General features: G+C 34.6%; 1 protein-coding gene across 1 annotated transcript in view; it reads left to right on the forward strand.

Moving 5' to 3' along the window:
- The first annotated feature begins 5857 nt into the window (after positions 1 to 5857).
- SYCP1 (synaptonemal complex protein 1) overlaps positions 5858 to 21587 on the forward strand; it is a 48299-nt gene continuing 32569 nt past the window's right edge. Inside the window, exons 1-9 of the mRNA XM_029283366.1 lie at positions 5858 to 5887; positions 6736 to 6803; positions 9479 to 9552; positions 10416 to 10474; positions 11731 to 11800; positions 12521 to 12594; positions 14135 to 14243; positions 18570 to 18664; positions 18829 to 19013. Of these exons, the coding sequence (XP_029139199.1) occupies positions 5858 to 5887; positions 6736 to 6803; positions 9479 to 9552; positions 10416 to 10474; positions 11731 to 11800; positions 12521 to 12594; positions 14135 to 14243; positions 18570 to 18664; positions 18829 to 19013 (764 nt within the window). The remainder of the gene's footprint in view (positions 5888 to 6735; positions 6804 to 9478; positions 9553 to 10415; positions 10475 to 11730; positions 11801 to 12520; positions 12595 to 14134; positions 14244 to 18569; positions 18665 to 18828; positions 19014 to 21587) is intronic.

A 21587-nucleotide genomic window follows, 5' to 3' on the forward strand; every position in this document is an offset into this window, starting at 1 on the left:
TCAGACTAAAGTATTACCTGAACATTATTTTTCTAGAAACCCATGTCCTAGAGAGAGTAAAGCAAGAGGAGAGAAATATAGACAAGTAGAAAAGAAGTACATTTGTTTACATTACACATATTCCTAAACATATTGATACAAAAGTTTCTGAATTTATTGGGAGCCATTTACAGGTAAATAGCTATGGTTTTAGTTACTATCCTGTTATTATACTTTAAACAAACACTTTATAAATTCATCATTTCTTGACAGTTTTATTATTATATTTTGATTTAAAATAGGTTTTTGTACTTGCTTCTTCCCCTCTAGATAATGCTTAGACTTTGTGGTCTTATGTCCTTTCTGTTTGCTTCACCAGAAGTCAGTTTTGTTGAATTTGAAAACCTTGGACTTCTACTTTTCTATTTTATTGGCACCATAATCTTCATTAAAATATCCAGAAAAAAATAGCAATCCTGCGGAGACTTTTCATATATACTAATGAAACCTATGCAAAATTAAATCAACTTTATCCAGAAAAATACTTTCTAAATAGCTTTAACACCACCAGCTAAACATTTTATCATTTATTTCTATGTTTGTTAATTTATTCCATTTGTATGCTTTTGAATCTGCCAGAGACTCCAGTGGTTTACAAAAATAAATCAACAATGAAAACATCCATGGTAAAACAACATTTTTCTTAACTTGAATTATAATAATAAACATTCAGTATAATAAAACACTAGATTAGAAATAAAAATGTTTTGTATTAAAAAAATTAAAAGAGCATATTTAGGTAATTCAAAAGCTGTCTAAATGGAGCTTCTTAACTAAGGAGATAGTATAGCTAAATGTATGTATCTCATAGAAAAGTGGCTTACTATGATCTTATGTTCTAAGATCCCTATGTATATGTTTCATCCTAGTCTATGTCATTGCCTCATGAATGTTTGTTTAATTGAAATTGGCTTTTTTCCTGTTAAATATAAGCAATATATATTTTCTTAATTTTTTATCCCAACTATTAAGTAGTAATAATTCTAGCTTACTGTGCAATATTAGTCTACTATCTAGTAGTCGATTGTATAAGAGTTCATACTGATCTGCAGAGTATGAAAAGTGCAAAGAGAAGCAACCTGATACAATATATGCAATAAAGCATAAAACATTGCTAAATGTTATTTTGAGATTTAAGCCTGGTGTCTTTTTAGAATGAGAAAGAAGAAGAGAAATCTTTTAAATTTAAATTGTTTGTACCACCAAGACTGAGTAACACCCAGGTATCTGCAGTCAAACCACAAACAAGTACACGGGATGACGGTTTCTTTCAGGTAAATATGAAAATATCCTTTTTTCTAAGTAGATGCAGAAACATGTTAGTTTATCTTATAAAAACTGAAATATATTTGAATAGAAAAAAGCTTTTTTAAAAAAAGAATTCAATACTTATTCAATATTCAGTATGAAAACTTTGGAAATGAAATAAAGTGTTTTGAATTTAAAAATTAACATACTCAATTACTAAATATTTGGCCCTAAACAGAAGTTTTAAATCAGTTCCCAAAAGTTTTTCTTCATAATCTGAAACTGCTTATCAGAAAGATTTAGCACACTGGGTTGGAAAAAGGAAGCTTGGATCCCAAAAATCCAAGTTTCCTTTTCCAGTCCAATGTGCCAGTCTTCTCCTCCTCTGTGAACTAGTCTTTCTCGTCTTTAGAAACGCTGCTTTCGCCAGCTTTCTGGCAATCTTTCTGAAAGGTGGAAAGGCTGGAAAATCTTGTTATATTTCAGAAAGATCCTGTTTGCTGAGTTTTGTTGATCAAAGAGTTGTATATCAGAGATCAGAGGTGTGGAAAAGTTAGTATGCATACTATTTCAATGGACTTAAATGCACTTAATATTAGATTGGATCCAGATCTATTATTACATTTTCTGAGACTTTTAATAGTTCTAAACTTGTTTTGTGAATGAATAATTCATTTTAAATGACTTTTTCATTCTGAATCATAATTTAATAGCAAGTCCTATTTTCATCTTTATATATATCAAAGCAGTATGCCTGTGAGTTACTATGTTATAATATATTAATTACTATTTTCATATTTTTTCAGAATTGTAGTAATGGAACAGAAGAATATTATAACTCATCTTATGGAATGAAAAATATTTCAAAGCATATAGAAGTCATTGGTACGTTAAATGATGGATTGCTGGATTTAAAATTGCATTGTTTTATATATGTAATTGATAGATTTTCTATTGCATTTCTATTTTCTATATTTCATTTTATTTTTCATTTATGATCTATGGTAATCAGATGAACATGTGCCCAGCAGGAAATATATACTATAGTGTGTAGTATGTAGTATAGTGTACACACACTATAGTATAATTAATATCTTCAATAGTATTTTAGTTCATTAATTTATTACATACACTAGATATACATGTTTCCCTTTTATATCATGATTCTGAGAGTTTACAAACATAAAGCTGATAAAACCCATGAAACATAAAATATAAACAAAATCCATTATATCAAATGGGGTTTCTTAAGAAAATAGCCAACCTCTTAAGAAACCCCAAAGACAGGATCCAGCTAGAAAACCAAGGAGTCTATGAAATACCATGCAAAATCTGCCCAGCCACATACATTGGACAAACTAATAGGAGAATAAATGCCTGCATCGCAGAACACAAGAACGTCAGAAAAGAAGAAAAAACTTTCTCCCTCTTCCAGCACCTTAAAGCTACAGGACATGAAATTGATTTTAAAGGAACCAAACTAATCTCCAAAACTGAACACCACAACAAGAGAATAATTATGGAAGCCATCGAAATAGAAAAAAACCCCACAACATGAATAAACGTGATGATACCTCCTGCCTACCAGACATCTGGAAACTAGCCCTAATCAACAAACGGGTCCTAGCCACGAAAACTGACACCGGACCCAGAACAACACAGTACGCCACCACCATTCACCCTCACCAGACCCAAGCCCAAACCCATCCCTCAGACGAAATGCAACCACCATCCAGAAGCCAAACCACGACGACATCACCAGCTGCTGCACCTCCCTCCGACCCCGACACAAAGCAAACGGACACACGCCATGAACACAGAGCTAGACCTCAAACTTGGAGCCAAACCAAAGCCCGGTATGCTACATCACAGCCTTCTGCTCTGGACATCATATCACAGAACTGAAGAGGTTACAACGCTAAAGCTCAGGATGTTACAACACAGCCAACCACCCAGGATGTTGCAACACAAAACTCAGGATATCACTACACTAGATCTCAGGATGTAATCACACAACCCATTACCCAGGTCGTTATAACACAAAAGACTAATGGGCACACAGCCAGCACCTCAACTACTCAGGATGTTACAAAACAGCCAAACAATCCACAAACAATGGCTCCCACACAGCCAACCAATCCACCTACAGCAACTAAGTCAGAACTCCACACACCCCCACCAGTATTTATAGAGAGACGGCAGCTCCGATCACACTTTGCTCACACAGGCACGAAGCTGAAGACCCCAGCCTGAAGATGACGAGTGGGACCTCGTCGAAACGTCGCCAAGATACTCTCAATCTTACATGGGAAAAGACCCGAATACGCCAAGACCTGCATACCTGTACCCGTGAAAATCTACGAAAACAAATTATATATATATATATACACACACACACACATACATTACATTATTTTTTCTTTACATTTTTATATTTTTCTTAGTTTGTAGTTTTTATCTTTGTAATAGTAAACTTTAATAAAATTATTACAAATATATATATATATATTGAATGGTCAAAATAAAATGTTTCATTTTATAGATCCTTCTCCACAGAAAGTAAAACTTGTTCCTGACATAGAGCAAGAGGTCAGTTAAGTATATAATAAAAAAGTTGTATTAAAATTGGATTGCATTAATTTGGGAGTTTGGTTATGCAAGCAGTTGAAGAACTTCCCTTCAGTGCACCCCTGATTTGGTACAGTATAGGTATACAATTGTATACAGTATACAATTTCCTGAAAGGTACTATTAAGAAATAATCACCTACAAGAAAAAATAATTAGCTATAGAAAATTACTGTCATCTCATTTTTTTTGTTACTAGTGCAGTGTCCTTAATAATTTGTGTAGTTTTGAATAAATTTTTCTGAGATGAGAAAACTATTTTACTGATAATCATATGGTCTCTTCTTTTTATGTTGCATATTTTTTTTTGGTATATCCAAGGCTAGGTTTAATGGCAAATGTGAGTACAAAAATTAGATAATATGTACTTAACTAATTGTTGTTTATTACATTGGAACCTACTTTTGTAGAATATGGAGACAATGAATGAACTTTATTCAAGGCTTTACAAAGAAGCAGAAAAGATCAAGAGATGGAAAGTCAGTATACAATATGAATTAAAGGAAAAAGAGAAAAAATTGCAAGAAAATAGAAAGATTATTGAAGCATTGCGTAAAGCCATTCAAGAATTACAGGCAAGTGTTTATTGTATTTTGAAATAGAATTCAAAATAAAGTAATAACATAAAAATTGAACATAGAAAATTGTTAAATAATATATTTGTTTGCTGGGCTATCTCAGTTTCACACAAACATAAATGATTTCTCCCCTACCCACCCAGTTTTAAAAAAAGATTGTATTTCTAATTTCACCATGGTGCTATAATTTCATTCTTCCTGGCTTCTCTGCTATATTAAGGTAGTTTTTAAGTCATGTTATCATGTCATTGCAGTGGGATCCTAGAAGCTGGTAAGTGAAATGAATTGGCCATTCTTCATTCCTAATTCTTTTTGCTTTTATGATAATTGCAGCTTGAAATATAATTTCCATGCTGATGAATAAGTCAACAGTGATGCAAGAATTTGCAAATAATGATAAGACTATTGATACACAATAATACCATTAATTATATGATGCCATAACTGGATACAATGATGAGTATACAGTTACAGTATCAAAATCAGTAGATTGTTCATTACACTTCATTCTTGGGATTTCCCACCATTTTCATACAGTCTGGAAGAGCTTTTAGAATATAAACTTTCTTCAAAAGAAATGTGAATATGTTTTATTATATTCACCCAGAATATTTGCTAAAATAAAAGAATCAGAATAACTTGTAGTAGTCAATCATAAGATACATAATTTTCAGGCACTGATTAACCCCAAAGAGAAATAATGGGATGGATATCCATGAATGCATTTATGTATTAATTTTAAATATTAAAATGTTACAAGAATTCTAGCTTATAGTTTGTTTCTATTAGCTAAAGTTTCAAATTAATTTGAAGATACATAAATGCATGTTGAGGAGATGACATGCAGTTTCACAACCTATTAACTGTGGCGTAAAGACTCCATGCCAACCATTTTTAGAGGATATTTCCTCATGACACAGCCTTCATCACAACCACACTGAGCCCACTGTGGAGTTGTTTTACATTACATTTCTCTTTAGCTGTTTCAGTTTTAAATCCGTTTTTTCTCTTCTTGTTTTGCCACATGTTTTGTCATATGCTTATTCCTTGACACCTCACTGATGTTGACAATGATTTATTTTATTTATTTATTACATTTTTATGGCTGCCCATCTTACTTGCAATTTTAATAAGTAAAAGCTACATTTAAAAATATAAAAATAAAATGAGAATACGGTTTAACTACATACAAAATAATCATTTAATGGGCACCATAATTGAGATCTCCAAGCCCAACGGAACATCAAAATTTTGATTCGTCATGGGTTCCTGCTAGCCATTTTCATTTGCTATGAAGACACATGCCCCCTTTAATTGCCCAGTATAACTATCTATGGCAATTTTGGCTTGGTCTGCAAGAGAAAGATGGCATCTGAATTTCACAGAGACATGATGGTGGGTATTTTGCTGTGATTTCAGTTCCACATATACACAGCATTAGCATTTTCTAAAGTACTATTAGACCTGTTTTTAAACAGCTCTTTAATGATACTTTGAAAGAACAATAGAACTATATTTAAAACAAGATTAGTACTGGGTTCTAAGATCTGGATTCTACCAGCTATGTATTGCTGGTTCTTCCACAAAAGAATACCTTACAGGTTTCCTTTGTTTCTCCTATGAGGGGTATACACAGCCAGATTTTCTACTGATTGGAGAAACAGAGTGCTATATCCCAAAGTAATTTGTGTTCTTAAAGGGTAGTTCCAGTGCTGACAACCATAGTTATTCTCTTTCACTACTGTAGCAATACTTATGGATTTGAAATATTTGGTAACCTGAGTAAAAGTGTTAACAATCTGCTGGTTTCTATCTCTAGCCTGATTGACAAGTCACAGGCATAGATCAGAAGTAAGGCTGAGGCAGAAGGGAATGTTCCATTACTCCTTGGAAGATGTATTCAGAAGTAGTCCAAGTGATAGGTTACTTATTGGTGTGGAACAACACCAAACCAGCAACTGTCACTAAGGCGACTTGTAAGCTGTCTAAAGTCTTTGCTCTCTACACATATAACAAAATCTGGCCTACCACTTATTAAGTAAGTAATTTTGGATGTTATGTTGGAAGGAGAGATAAAGATTGTCTTCAGAGCAGCATAAATTGTACTAGCATACTTTTCTGTCAACTTGAGGACTGAAAAAAATGTACATTAACACAGTCATGAAGAAAAGTCCATGTTTTTATATTTGGTAGTCACAGTGTACTCAGACTAAAACATATCCTTTGCATCTTTATGAATTTAGTTTGAAAATGAAAAATTAAGCCTAAAACTTGAAGATGAAATACATGAAAACAATGAAATTCTAAAAGAGTAAGTAATATTAGTAAAACATTACTAAAATAAATTACTAATAAAATAATTTATGGAACTTAAACAATTATATTGTAGCAAATGGCAATATCCTTCTGATATTGGCTGATTTCAAACAAAGCTAAGTAATATATGAAAGATAATCCTTGACTTCAAGCCACAATTGGGACTGGAATTTTTGTCCTAAGTCATTGTGGTTGTAAGTTAAATCTGATCCAATTTTAGTACCATTTTTATAATCAACATTAAGTGAATCACTGCAGTAAAGGAACAGTATAGTCGTAAGTGCAACCCATTCTTCGAAATGTCGCAAATCATGATCACATTATTGCAACACACTGCAGTTGTGAGCCAGTTGCCAAGAGTCCAAGTTGCAATCACATTAACATGAAGATGATGCAATAGTCATAACTGCAAGGACTATTATAAGTGCGAGGACTATATTTTTTCAGCACCTTCATAACTTCAAATTATTGCTAAATGTATGGTCATATATCAAGGACTATCTGTAATTAAATCAGAATAGAGCTGGAAGAGACCTTGGAGGTTTTCTAGTCCAACCCCCTGCTCAAGCAGGAGACTCTATACCATTTTAGACAAGTGACTGTCCAGTCTCTTCTTAACTTCAAGTGATGAAGAGCTCACAAATTCTGAAAGCAAGCTGTTCCACTGGTTAATTGTTCTCACTGTTAGGAATTTTCTCCTTAATTCCAGGTTGCTTCTCTCCTTGATTAATTTCCATCCATTGTTTCTTGTCCTGCCCTCTGGTGCTTTGGAAAATAAGTTGACCCCTCCTCTTTGTGGCAACCTCTCAAATATTGGAATACTGCTATCATGTCCCTCCTAGTCCTTCTTTTCTCTAGAGTTGAGTGGGAAATGATCAGGAAATCCTAGAGCTGTGAGATAGTTGAAGTGGTGAGAAAAATTCCTCACGAAAGTACACCATTGTTAAATTGTTATCAAGGAAAGACATTAATGTGTCCAGATGGTACCAGAAGTTAACCAAAAGTCACACTTGCAGTAATTTTTTATATATATCTTGCCAATTTCATTCATTCATTCTTGTATGCTGCCATCTCATTAAAAGCAACCCAATTTAGGCTGTTTTGAAGCGATAAATCTACAACTTGACCAATATCTACCTCACCCATCTCTAATCACAAATGAATCTCTGCTATTTTGCCATTTATCTCAAAGGCTATCTTTAATAAAATGTTTCTATTTTTTAAATATTTTTTTCCTCTTGCCAAAAGTGAAAAGTTGTATTTAGTGAGTTATTGTTTATTTTCTTAATAAGTTTAATTTAATTTTAATTAACAATTTAATTGTTAATTAAATCTTAGATTTTAATTTGTTATGCATGATTCATCTAATTTTAATGATTATTTTACAGACATTTTTGTGACTATTAATATTGTATTGTGTTGTATTTAAGTAGCACCCTGCCTCTTGACCACATTGTATGCACAGTGTACTTTCTCTGCAAAGAAAAGAAAGTTTCTTCTGCAGTAAAAGAAACAGCTGCTCCAATTTCAGATTAATAATTCTTGCATGTGGAATGGGCTTCATTTTCTCAAACCATCAAGCATTATAGGATCAGATAGGGCTGGAAATGTTTCTGGACTGGGATGTTCTCATTCCATGCTACAAGGTTTTCTCTACTTTTGTGTGCCTTCTATTGGATTTGAGGGGGGAGAGATATTACAGACCACACTTAAGTAAACAGGTCTCCGTGTATCTATATCTATATATCTATAACTATATAAATGTTATACTAGAGTACCCTAGGTGGAAATGGTATAGAACAGTGGTTCTCAACCTGTGGTCCGCGGACCTATGGGGGGTGCGATATCACAGGGGGTCCGTGCTTGAAAAAAAGTTATGATTTAAATCTTGAGTTAAGTCTTGGAGATCTTAAAAGGTATTTAAAGGGGGCTGTGGTGAAGAAAAGGTTGAGAACCACTGGTATAGAGCAACCACAACACTTCATTTTTTTAAATAAATAATTTGTTATTGTTGAACAAGCCAATTACTTTCTAGTTTCATCAAACCATGGCATCAAATCATGCCCTGGTAGCATATTCTTTTTGATGTGTCCCAATAATGTTGTTTTCATCTCAGCATAGCCCATGAGTAAAGTAACCTCTACCTGATGTTAACTATTCTGGTGTTAAACTAGCATTTTCTCTTAATTCTGACATTATCAGGAATAGCTGGAAGCTACACCTGATCAGCCTTTATTACTCTTGTATCACCCTTTAATTGGATAGAAGTGAGAAAACTTGCAGTGATTGGGAAAAGAGACAATAGAGGTTTGGCTACAAGTTGATAAAAAGAATAGCAAATTTAATATCAATAGTGTTTTCTGCTGGCTCAAAAATGGGTGAAGAGCATGTGCATTTCTTCTCAGCAATGGAGAAAGGTTGTATGATTGTTATGAATAAGCAAGCTTCCTTCCACAACAAAGCATTTTGTTAAAACAAGCAAACTCTTAAAAATTTATGCCCAGCAACACAAATCTTTCCCTCCCCTTTGTTAGGCAATAGGCCTTTTACTTTCATTGGAATCTGATGAAGAAACTGCTCCCAGAAATTTTAAATTGCTCTGTAAAGAAATTTCTTTGTAAAGCAAGGAACTATCAACATAATGTTGTTAATATTATCTTTTCTCTTTAGAAACAATGCTACAAGACATTTGTGCAACTTGCTCAAAGAAAAATGTATGCAATCAGTGGAGAAGTGCAACAAATGTAAATATACTTAGTAGCATTTATCTTTTCCATACTATAAATTGCAACAAAAAATACTGCTATTTTACTTAGTTATATGTGAATAAAAAATATGAGGTTCTTCACAAAATGTTTTATTACATATTCTATTATGTCATCCTTATATTCAGAACTACTACTTGGCTGGTCAGTTCCTCAAGAACTATAATATCTAAATAGGAGTTTACCTATAAAGTAAAAAAAAGGTGTTTAAAATTAAAATTGTTTACTGGGTTCAGCATAGGATGGATGGATGGGTGGATGGATAGGTTATTTGATTTTAAGTCAGTGTTAATTCTTACTTCTTACATAGATAGTTTTTCTCCAAGAGAATCTGTTCCCAATCTCATCCTTCACATCCGCCAGTGTAATTGAGTGTATACATATTGTTGCTAGTGGTCTTCTTGTCTTTTCTTCCACTTTTCCCAGCATTATAAACTTTTCAAGAAATTAGATCTTCATATAATATGTCTTTAAGTATGGTAATTTGAACAGGGTCATTTGTGACTCAAGGGAAAACTCTGGTTGATTTGTTTCAAGAATCATTTTTTGGTTTCTTGGCTAACCATGATATTCTCACAAGTCTTCTCCAACATCAAAGTCCAAAAATGTCGAGAACATAGGTAGGAAAGCATTTTTTAAAATAAAATGTATAGACAAATTGATAGGACAATCAGAAAAGCTTGCTTTATTATGACAGATTTTAAAATACCCTGTCCTAAACACCCATCAACATTTAATCCTAATTTAATTCTAACTTGAATTATGTATTGTTATTATTACTGATATATTTTATTTGACACTGTAACATTTTTTATTCTATCATATCATTAATTTTGTTAAAGATGAATGTGAACGAGAAGAAACCAGACAAATGTATGTGGATCTTAACAATAACATTGAGGTAATACACTGAAGATAAAATACTTCATAACATAAATGTTTAGACCTGTAGTTTAATAATGCATCTGTAGTTGGACCCTGAGGCCATTACATGTTCCTTTAGCTAGGGATGGAGGAAATGCTACCTCAAAAAGCAGAAAGTGATTGTGGATGCATCAATACTTAAGTTGCTGTAGCCCAGTGATGGTGAACATTTTAGAGACTGAGTGCCCCAAAACTGGTCCCGCCCTCGTTCCACCCCCTGCCCCGCCCCTACTCTGCCTGCCCGCAGGGCCACTCACTGTCTCCAGGGCCCACCGCAGTTCGCCCAGACAGCCCAGCAGCGCCATGGCAGCCATGCCCTCTGCCCGCACCCCGCAGCATCAACTGCATGCGATGGGGCATGAGGGCAGAGTCTTGTCTACACTGCCTGGCTGCTATGTCCTTGGCTGTGCTGCTCTGCGTGGGCCACGCTCAGGGGCAACTCTCCTCCAGGGAGGCTGCTGGTGAGGGGGTCACGGGGGGAGGCAAGGCTGGGGCAATGGCACGTGTGCCCACAGAGAGGGCTCTGAGTGCCGCCTCTGGCACGCGTGCCATAGGTTCGCCACCACTGCTGTAGCCTTTCCCCCTTATTTTTTTTTAAATATAGTTATGAAAAGCTCAGTGAAAATATAGTTGACTGTATTGACCAGCGAGCTGTGGTGGGGCAAAGGTTAGAAGGCAGTATTGCAGGCTAATTCTGCCAGCAGTTCGATTCTCACTGGATCAAGGTTGACTCAGCTTTCCATCCTTCTGAGGTTGGTAAAATGAGAACCCAGATTGTTGGAGGCAATATGCTAACTCTGTAAACTGCTTGGAGAGGGCTATAAAGCACTGTGAAGCTGTATATGTCTAGGTGCTATTGCGATTGCTATATTTGACTAATGTTTATTTCATTATTCTGGTTTAACATTATAGAAAGATTTTATTGATTTATTTCCTTTATATCCCACATAATAGCCTGGTCCAAAGAGACCCATGGACCAATTCTTATTATCTATCATTACTATCATACCACACTATTTCCCAATAAATAATAGCGTTTAAAAAAGGAACAGTGACTAGTCCTGAAGATGGAGAAAGCATTGTAGGCAAATATCAATGACTGAATATAATATATCATGGGACAGTATTGTATGCAATAAATATTAATGTTAACTCTGAATATCTTTATAAAATATGAATGTATTAACTTCTTCTGGAACATTTGTTTTTATCCAATTTTATTTACATTTTTAGAGAATGATAAAGGCTTTTGAAGAACTTCGTGTACAAGCAGAGAACATCAGGCTGGAAAAGTATTACAAAAGTAAGAATATTATATCTGGCATATGTGTGATGCATAATAAACTACCAAACTAAAATAGTCACTAAGATTGGGAGAATTATATAATCTTATTTCTTATTTGATTCTCTATGAATGCCATGTAAGTGATCTTGATCAATTAAAAGAGAGTTGCAAAAGTGTAATTTTGGTTGAGGATTTGAAATTATTGTCTCCTGTTTTGTTGTGTTCTCTTTATTATAAGCACATATGAAGTATAGTGGACTTATTCTGTTGAGACATTAATTGACATTCAAAATGGGGAACATATTACAAAATTTATGTGTAGAATTTATCGGAGGTTTCTATTGGATTGTATTCCTTGAGAAAAGGAGTCTATTCTAAATCCTGCCCAAAGTGAGACATTTTGGCAATAGCTTGGAAAAGACTTATGCAGCAGATTATCCTATCCAGCATAAGCCTCCTGTCTTGTTCCTTGACATGACTTTTTATCAGCTCTCATCTTTAAGTAGTATTGCTCTGCTATCACTTCAAGACCTGGTGATACATTTTGGAGCAGGTTACCTATTTGAGGTTGCAGTAATATCAGTATGAGATATGATTAGCATGCAAAAATATGTCAATTATCTTCTCATTTTAAATGAAGTACTATATAGATAAAATATTATCTAAATATTTATAATATTTTATAAAATATTATAAAATATTTCTTTATAATAATGTAAATTATTGTTATTTTGGAAGTAAAAGAAGCAGCTGATAAAATAGAACAGCTTGAAAAAGGACACAAGAGAGAGATAAATTCCGTGGAAAAAGAGGTTTGTTTTATGATTACATATTTTTGTTAAATCAGTTATAAGTAATGTATATAAATCAACATTTTAAATTATTTTTCTGAATAAATATTTTATGAGTATTTTGTTTTTATAAAAATAATATATAGTTGGAAGTCCTTGACAGAAAAATATAGTTTTCTCCTAGAAGACAGTCACAATCAGTTGTAAAAAGAACATAGTAAAGAGATGAGTTAATGCATTTGAGAGAAAGAAAAGGTGGTGTTAAATTATTGAAATCTTCCATCCAATAATTGGATAGAAGACTAGCAGAATTTAAAATATATGTTTTGTTAAAAATCATAGACTTCCAAGATCCATTTTTATCATCAACTTCAATTCCCCTGCTTGGTTCATGAATCCCAATTGAAGCATCCCAGATAGATTCTTGTGTATTCTTTGCTGGAAGATGAATGAAGTGGAGTCAACCACTTGTATCATAATAACTGTAATTAGTTCAAAATAGAAATAGATACCAGAATAGGGAAGTCGTAGCAAAATTTTGTACATAACTCTAAACTATAATGAGCAATATCTACAACTCTTTGGATTACATTAAATCTAGGAATAGTATGCTGAAGATTGTATGCATGTATACATATATGCATGTGTGCCAAAAAATACAAAAACTGTCCCATCTTGGAGTGGAAAAACACATGACTTTCTTCAAATCAGAAAGCAGAGATAAAAAAACTTTTCCAGTCCACTAATAGTCTTCATTTGAAATGTCATTACTCTGAGAGGTAGGAAACCAGCTTGGTAATGAAATTAAATTAGTTCTTTCACACAAACAGATACTATATCACAATCTCAATTTTTTTTATTTTCTTAAAGCTGTAATTGGCAGGAAGAGAGTTATGTTCTTGCATCAAAATTGATAGTGGATGCTAAAATATCTCCTGACTGAAACCAGTGGTTTCCCACTTAATCAGGATGACTAGCTGAAGTTGAAGTTTTATTTCTCTCTGTCCTCCTCTTATGTCACAGTCTCCACTGCATTCAATTCAATGGGGAGATTGTGAATTTTCCCATAATAAAAGTTGCTGTTGTACTTAAAAAGCCTGGGATAATGAATTTTTTTTTACTGCTGAATGTGGAGGGACTTAGCTCTATAAGTCATGGAGAGATCAACTGTGAGTTGTTTCATTTTTAGTGTACACCTTGTCCTTGTCTGGTATAACTTCAGAAAATTTCTATTCCCTTTTTGTTTTACTGTTTGTGTTATGTACAAAGGGTCAGGACTACTAAGTCCAGTTCAGAAGATTTATTGCTCAAGCCTATACACAAGAATCTAGTCAACTAATGGTCAATACTAAACTGGCGCCAGATAGGAATTAACTGAATTCGGGGGGAGGGGGTTGAACTTGGGGCTGGATTGCTTATGCAATGTAATGACTCCAGACTGATTCTGGCTCTGCCTCTTCTCTTCTATCTTGTCATATAAAATCAAAATCTATATAACACAAGAATATGAAACTCAAATGGAAATTTGCAGACATGATTTGTCAATTATTTATTTTATTAGATTTCTATACTGAAAGAAGAAAATGGTAAAAAAGATAACAAAATAAAGCAGACAAACAGTCAGTTACAGGAATCAAGATTGTTAATACTTGAATTCGAAGAAATAAGAAGTAAGTATTTTTAATTGCTATCCTACTTGGTTTTTATTATTACAGCAAACTAGATGTCAGAACATCTGTTTTTGTTCTTTGAGGCCAATAAATACATTTGGTATTTGAGAAAAATGTTTGGGTAATACTATAAATTAGTAATGATATTGCTAATCATACAACATTGTGCAACTCCTCTGTTGTTTTTCTGCGTAAGTGTATATATCTATTTTTCAACTGATTTATCTCCTCCATTCTTCTTTGTTCTGTTTCTCTTTCATTCTGCTTCTTCCTTCTTCACCTCATTTCTTTTGTTTTTCAAACAAATTTTATTGGTTTTTTAATTTTTACATCAGAGTGCTCAGGAAAACACCGTGGTGAAGGGGAATCAGTCATCCAAAAACAAAGTCATACATATATAACTGGAGTTAATACATTAAAAATTTCCCTCTCTACTTCCCTCACATAATATAGGGAATTTAGTTTAATCTATTTCTTCATAAAATTCAATCAGTCCAAACGATCATCATCCTGCTTTAAGCTTCATTAATTTCGATTAACATATTCAAATTCGTCTTAAGTAAACATATTAATAAGACTTTGGGTATCCCTTCTACAACATACATAGTGTTCCAACAATAACATTCTACTATTTTCACATATATTCCATTTCTTAATGTAATAAATCATTGGTTAATACCCTTTTTTCTCTTATTGTAAATCTCTCTAGTTCTTCTATTACAAAATAATTTTCTATAAATAGACATTTCAGCCCGTTAAATAAAATTTAAATCTCAACCAAAATAGTTATCATGTCTAAGACAAACATATCATTACACAAATTATCTTACTAATTTCGCATACTCAGTTAATTGTCAAATCAGTCCGAATCTCTAAAGCCTTTTTGACCCAATAAGTGAAAATTTAAGTCACATTTTAAAATCTAACTCTGGCTTTTTTTCTGTGCCAAGCTGGTGTCCATGATGCCGCATCTATGTAATCAAATCTCCATATTTGAGCACTGATATTTATCAACAAGTCATTCTGATCAAATTTCTCCTCCCCATCTTCCAATATCATGTAGGTAATATAGTCAATTTTGTTCCATATTATGATTACAGCTTGATTATCCAAGTTGTCATAACTTTCAATAGATCGCATCTGGAAGTCAGTTCCTGTTGGTTTTAAAAGTAAGAGTGTTTCAGTTGAAGACATTCTGTGATCTTCGGAGTTCTCCATAGTTTGTACATAAACTTGTGAGATACCTCTTCTATAGTAATTAGTTGACTTGTAGTGTGGTCAATTAAAGTCTCAGTCTGGGATTTTGGGTCCAAAGTTTTTCTATGATTCAATTGGTCAGTAGGTTCTTTTTCCATTTCATTAAATTGTGTACACTGTTGCATATCGGCTTCTTCTTGGCCTATAGGTTGATCTTTTAAAATTTGAGGCTCAGCTTGTGGTTCTGCAAACTGATCTTTAATTTTTCTCCATGATTTCACATACTCTGTAGCTTCCAATATTTTTTCCAGTATAAGCTCGTAGTCAAGCTGTAGGTAAGATTCTTCCATTTCCATAATAAAATAATCTTTTAGTCTTTTAGTAAAAGCTATATTTATTTAAAGTCAATAAATGTCTGCCTTCACAGTTTCTAAATCACAAAGTCAACCCACAGCTATTTCCAAGCCTTTATCTTCTTTTATTATTATTTGAAGATCAAATCCATCTTCAAACACCTAAGAACATTACAATTGCAGTAACACTTTTCGCCACAAGATGTCCTCAGTCAGCTTAGAAACTTTTTTCTTTCCAAGTTAAAAGCTTTTATCTCATTTTGAGAGCGAGGAAGAAAGAGGCAGGAAGAAGCAAGTATCTCCGATATAGTAAGTAGAATAATGCTATATAATACAAGTTTTTCCAGGGGTCCCAAGTATCCAAAAAATTAAAAGTCCAATAAATGCTGTTCTGTAATTTTATTCAAAGTATTCCCCCCCCCCCAAAATAGATGAACGCCGTTTTCTTAGGATAGGGAAGTCATCCAACGGCTCTTTGCAGAAAAAATAGTTGGGAGTAAGAGGGGAAAAAAAAGTCTCACCCAAATTTCTCCGCGGTGGTTTCTTTACGCTTAGTTGTTCTTTTGACTTCGGCTGGTGCAGCTAGATGATCGGCTATCTTGCAGGACGATCTTTACTCCGTCGCCCCTAAGGAGTCAGCTGGGGCCGCGGGCAAGGCTGCCGCCTTCCCGCAGTCACCAGCAAGCCTCCTCCTCGGTGGTCGCCCCTCCAGGGCGACTTTCAATCCCCTTCAGGGTCTACCGGCGAAGGAAAATCGGCCGGTGAAGAGACAAGTCTTTTCACGCAACCGCAGTCGCCACAAAACCGGAACCGGAAGTCCTTCTTCACCTCATTTCTCAGCCAATGTATAATCATGTTTTCTGCAAGTACTTGACAAACAAATTTTCACAGTATTGCACCATTTACCCTATATTAGAGCCTAAGAAAAATTCCATGGATGAAAATCTTAAAGGAGAAAATAGATCAAGAAGCATGGGAAACTCTGAAAAATATGATCATAAAAGCCTATTTCAGCACAACACCACTGAAAAAGAAAAACAAATCCAAGACGAAACCAACATGGTTGCATAAAGATCTCTTTGATAAACTGAAAGACAAAAAGGACAAAAAATAGAAAAAGGGACATATAACTAAGGCAGAGTATCAGCAGATAGCCTGAATCTGCAAAGATGAAATCAGGAAAGCAAAGGCTCAGAATGAACAAAGACTTGCAACAAAAGTCAAAGATAATAACAAAAGTTTCAACATATAAATAACGAGAAAAAAGTCAAGGAAACAGTAGGTCTACTTAAGAGAAAAGGTGGCAAGGAAATAACTGGAAGCAGATAGAAAGTAGAACTGCTTAACTCATTCTTTGCATCAGTCTTCACTCAAAAAGAAACTATAACCCAACCTACCAAAAACCTAACTGTAAAAGACAGATTAAAACTGTAAAAGACAGATTAAAATTAAAATAAGCAAGAAAATCGTTAGGGAACACCTATCTGATCTTTGCTCTCCTCCTCCTCTCTATTAGTTTGTATTTGTGTGTGTATGCACGATTAATTCAAAAGACTCCTTTCCACTTCTAAAATACTCTGGACTTTACTGGTGCTTTAACTACCAGTGTAAAATAATATGCATTGGACATCTGCAAAAGTACAGAACTATATTAATTATAAAAAGGCAGCTTGAGATAGGCAACAATCAAAAAGAGTTATAATATAATATTTTGCTTCATTTTTCTCACTTTGGTTTTTCTGGCTTTTGTTTTTGTTGATACTACAATTTTATTTTCTCCATTAGCGTGGGATGATCAGTTGGGTGGAATAAGAAAGCAGTTGTCATTGAGGAAGAACCAAATCTAATGGTGCTGACTCTTCAGCATTCATGATCTACTGTCCACAAGGGGGCAGTAAGTTGTAGAGAAAGAATTAAAGATTTATTCTGTGAATTCCCTTTGTCTTTTAACACTGTTCTTGGTCTAAAAGATTAATCTGAAGTCACTTCCTTTTCCCTTTCACCCCTGGCACAAATGCATAGAACTTGTGCTCTTTGAATTTCTTTTCTGTTAAAACTATAAACCCCGCCTCAGTTATTTTAAGTTAGATTCCTGCTTATATGAACATATAGTTCAGCTCAGTGGTGGGATTCAGCCAGTTTGCACCACTTTGGCAGAACTGGTAGCTAAATTTTGTTGCCCAGGCCCAGATGCCGGAAGTGGCATCCACACAGAGAACCGGCTGTTCATGTATTTGAATCCCACCACTTGTTCAGCTTCCAAAAGTCACTTCAGTGGCTTTATCAGCCTCTATTTTTATAAATTACTTTTCTCACTTTTGTTGCTACCTACAGATCACAATCTTTCTTTGCAAAATAACAATATAATCTCCTCCTCCTCCCCCCCCTCCTCCCAAGCAGCAATGTCCTAGACTGCATCTGTCCTTTGTTTGAAGAATGCTTTAAATCTAAAAAAGTTTTGCCAAGGAAGCAAGAAGTAGCTACAGGGTGAACTTTGCTATGTGCGTGCAACTGATCAAAACAAATAAAAAATATTGCTTTTTAAAACAAAGATTTTAACAATGGATAGGATAGCTGTAGCTGGTATTTAAGGAAGGTTTAGATAGAGCTCAATGTGGGATATATTTGGTTATTATTATGTTTGGTGTACATGTTGACTAATACTGCTTATTTAATTAAAAGCATACATTTTTGTATACACGATATATAGTATAACCCTGGCCTGTAAACTTTCCTGAAAATATTTTATATTTTATTTTTTGCATTTAATATTCAGAAAAACAAGATGAGATAATAAAAAAAGCAGAAAGCAAGCAACAAATCTTGTTGGCAGAACTGGAAAATACTACACATTCTTTGGAAGATACAAAGGTATCTTTGATACAATAATTTAAGTTCAGTAATAATACTGAATATAAATGAGAAATCCAGGATATAGTTTAAATTATTATGAATATTTCCATTTAGTAAAATCTTAATTATAAAACATATCACTACATATAAGTTGGAAAATGTAATTTTTTAATTCTTTTTAGAATACTTGTAACAATTTAGAAGCTGAGTTGCGAATTACAGTAAAAACAGCAGCAGAAGTCACTGAAGAAAAGGAATTGATTATAAAAGAATTTGAAGAAACTAGAATTCTGCATGCATCTGTTACTGATGGGTTCCAGATTGAAGTTTCTAATTTGAAGGAGATGCTAATCAAGGAAGAAAATAGGTAAAATGGTTTTCTGTGTAAATGTTAAAAGATAGTTGTGACAAAGGGAAAACAGAAATCTCCCTGTAAATAGGACATAGCAGCGAAAGTATTTCAGACTTTCCCTGCTGGGCATAAAGGATGCTTGATAAAGGAGCAGTTATGGAGGTTGGAGAAGGTCAAGGAGATGGCAGAGAGAAACTTAAAGAGAGGAAGCATCTGGATTACCCTTAACAGGACTGTACATACAATGTCCACCATCCTTCTACACTTTCTGGCCTTGACTCAGTTCACTGTCCAGCAGAGACCAGTTTCTGCTAGCTGGAAACTCTTTCTCAGTAGGAAAGAAAAGCCTCCAAAGACTACATGAATAAGAGCTGCTTATATTCCCCCCCCCAGGGTGAAAAGCTTATTGAAACTGTTGATAAAAAAGCAGGACAGCAAGCTTCAAACTGCCAGAACAGTTTATTTCCTTAGTTAGGCATTTTATTTTTAATGTATGTTGAGTTCTTTGTTTGGACTACTTGGGCTCCACAGAGTGTTTTTGTTTCAGATCCTGACCTTGAATGATGAACTCTGACTCCTGAAGACTTCAGCAAGTTCTTTACAACTTTGGGGAGTCCAGTGTTCCTTTTCTGTTATTTGCTAGACAGCTCTCCATCTTTCTGTTTACAATGGTTTCTACCATAATACTATAATGAATAATTATAGAAAGTTTCATAAAATGAATTTATTTAATTTTTATGCCACTCATCTCCCCTATAAGGTGACTCTTTGTGGCTTGCAAGTTATCAAATAAATAAAATTTATTTAATGTTTTAAATTTTTAAAACATTAAAACTACACAGATTATGATTTTAAAATGGTGGAACCAGAACCAAGAAACGAGACAGGGATGAGGTCTTCTTATCCTGTCAGTATGTCTAGCAGGGAGTGCCTTCTTTGGTGCGCCAGGTCAACCAGCAAAGTCAAGTATTGATACCCTTCTGGAAGGCCAAGAGAGTGGGAGCAGTTCTTACCTCTACTGGTAGAATGTTCCACAGGGATGGAACAACAGCAGAAAAGGTTATTTTCCTTGAACCCACCTGCTGGAATACTTTAGCAGACAGGATCTATAGCAGGCCTCTTCCGATGGCCTGAGTGGGGTAGACTAATCCCACTGAGGGAAGATGGCTCCTCATGAACTCTGGACTGATGCCATGTAGGGTTTTAAAGGTAACAACCAACTTCCTTGAATTGGATCTGGAAGCAAACTGGTAACCAACTCATGTAGTAGCAATGTTATAAATGCAGCCTTAGGAACTCCCAGGATTGTGTGCATTCTGCCAGCTACATCTTCAAATACTCTTCAAGGATAGCCCATTATAGTGCATTACAGTAATCCAGCTGAGAGATGACTAGGGCATGAGTGACCATGCACAGGGCTTCATGATCCAGGTAAGGGTGCAACTGGTACATAAGTTGTTCAGAGGCCTTCCTAGTCATGAGAGTTGTGAATCCAGGAGGTTCCCCAAGTTACACACTGGATCAGGGGAGTGTAACTCTGTCCAGAATTTATGATGATAACCAAATCCTGAGGTCTCTTGCACCCTTTGTCTTGTCTGGGTTCAATTGAAACCTGTTGTCCCCCATCCAGATCCTTACAGCTTTCAGGCACGGAGAAAGGGCAGCCAAAGCATCACTTGGATCGCCAGAGATGGAGATGTAAAGCTGTGTATTATCAGCATACTGATTGTATCTCATCTCATAATGCGAGATAATCTCACCAAGCAGTTTCATATAAATGTTAAAAAGAAGAGTACTGAGCCCTGTGGCATTTCGTAAAGAAGAAGATACAGGCTAAATCTGTTGCTCCCTATTAACATCGATTGGGATCAGCCTTGTAGAAAGAAGCTGAACCAATGCAATATTGTGCCTCAAACTCCATAGCCAGCCCAAAAGGATACCATTGTCAATCGTATCAAAGGCCGCTGAGAGGTCAATAGAGCACAACAATGATGAAAACTCTTTTTTTTTAATTGAAAAATTTATAAAAGTTTTACAATATAATTCCCCCCTCCCCTAAACCCACCCTTCCCCTCCCCCTTCCCTCCCCCCCACTTCCCAGAGCCAATCACAGGGTTAACAATACAATAACCATACTCTATCTAACATTAATCAACTATTAGAATAACAAATCTATGACATCCTTTAACTCTCTTTTAAACAAACTAGTATTAAACACAATAATTATAACATCATATTAATAATCATAAATAAAAATAAGTAACCTATTGTAACATATAAACTACATTAATGCTCTAAAATTTACTCAAAAACCAAATGAAACTTTTTAGTCCCATATTTACTCTCAATATAATCTATCCATCTTCTCCAAACCGAAATATATCTTTCTTGTGAATAGTCCTTCACATAAGCGGAAATCTTGGCCATTTCTGCTAAGTTTGAGACTTTAAGTGATCATTCTTCTATAGTGGACAAATGTTCCGTTTTCCAACATTGAGCTACTAATAGTCTTGCAGCAGTTATCAAGTTCAACATCAAATCCATTTCTTTTGTATCCATATCCTCCATAATACCCAGCAAAAATATCTG

The sequence above is a fragment of the Protobothrops mucrosquamatus genome, unplaced genomic scaffold (assembly GCF_001527695.2).
Source record: "Protobothrops mucrosquamatus isolate PMUCROS unplaced genomic scaffold, P.Mucros_1.0 scaffold65, whole genome shotgun sequence".
Classification (NCBI taxonomy): Eukaryota; Metazoa; Chordata; class Lepidosauria; order Squamata; family Viperidae; genus Protobothrops; species Protobothrops mucrosquamatus.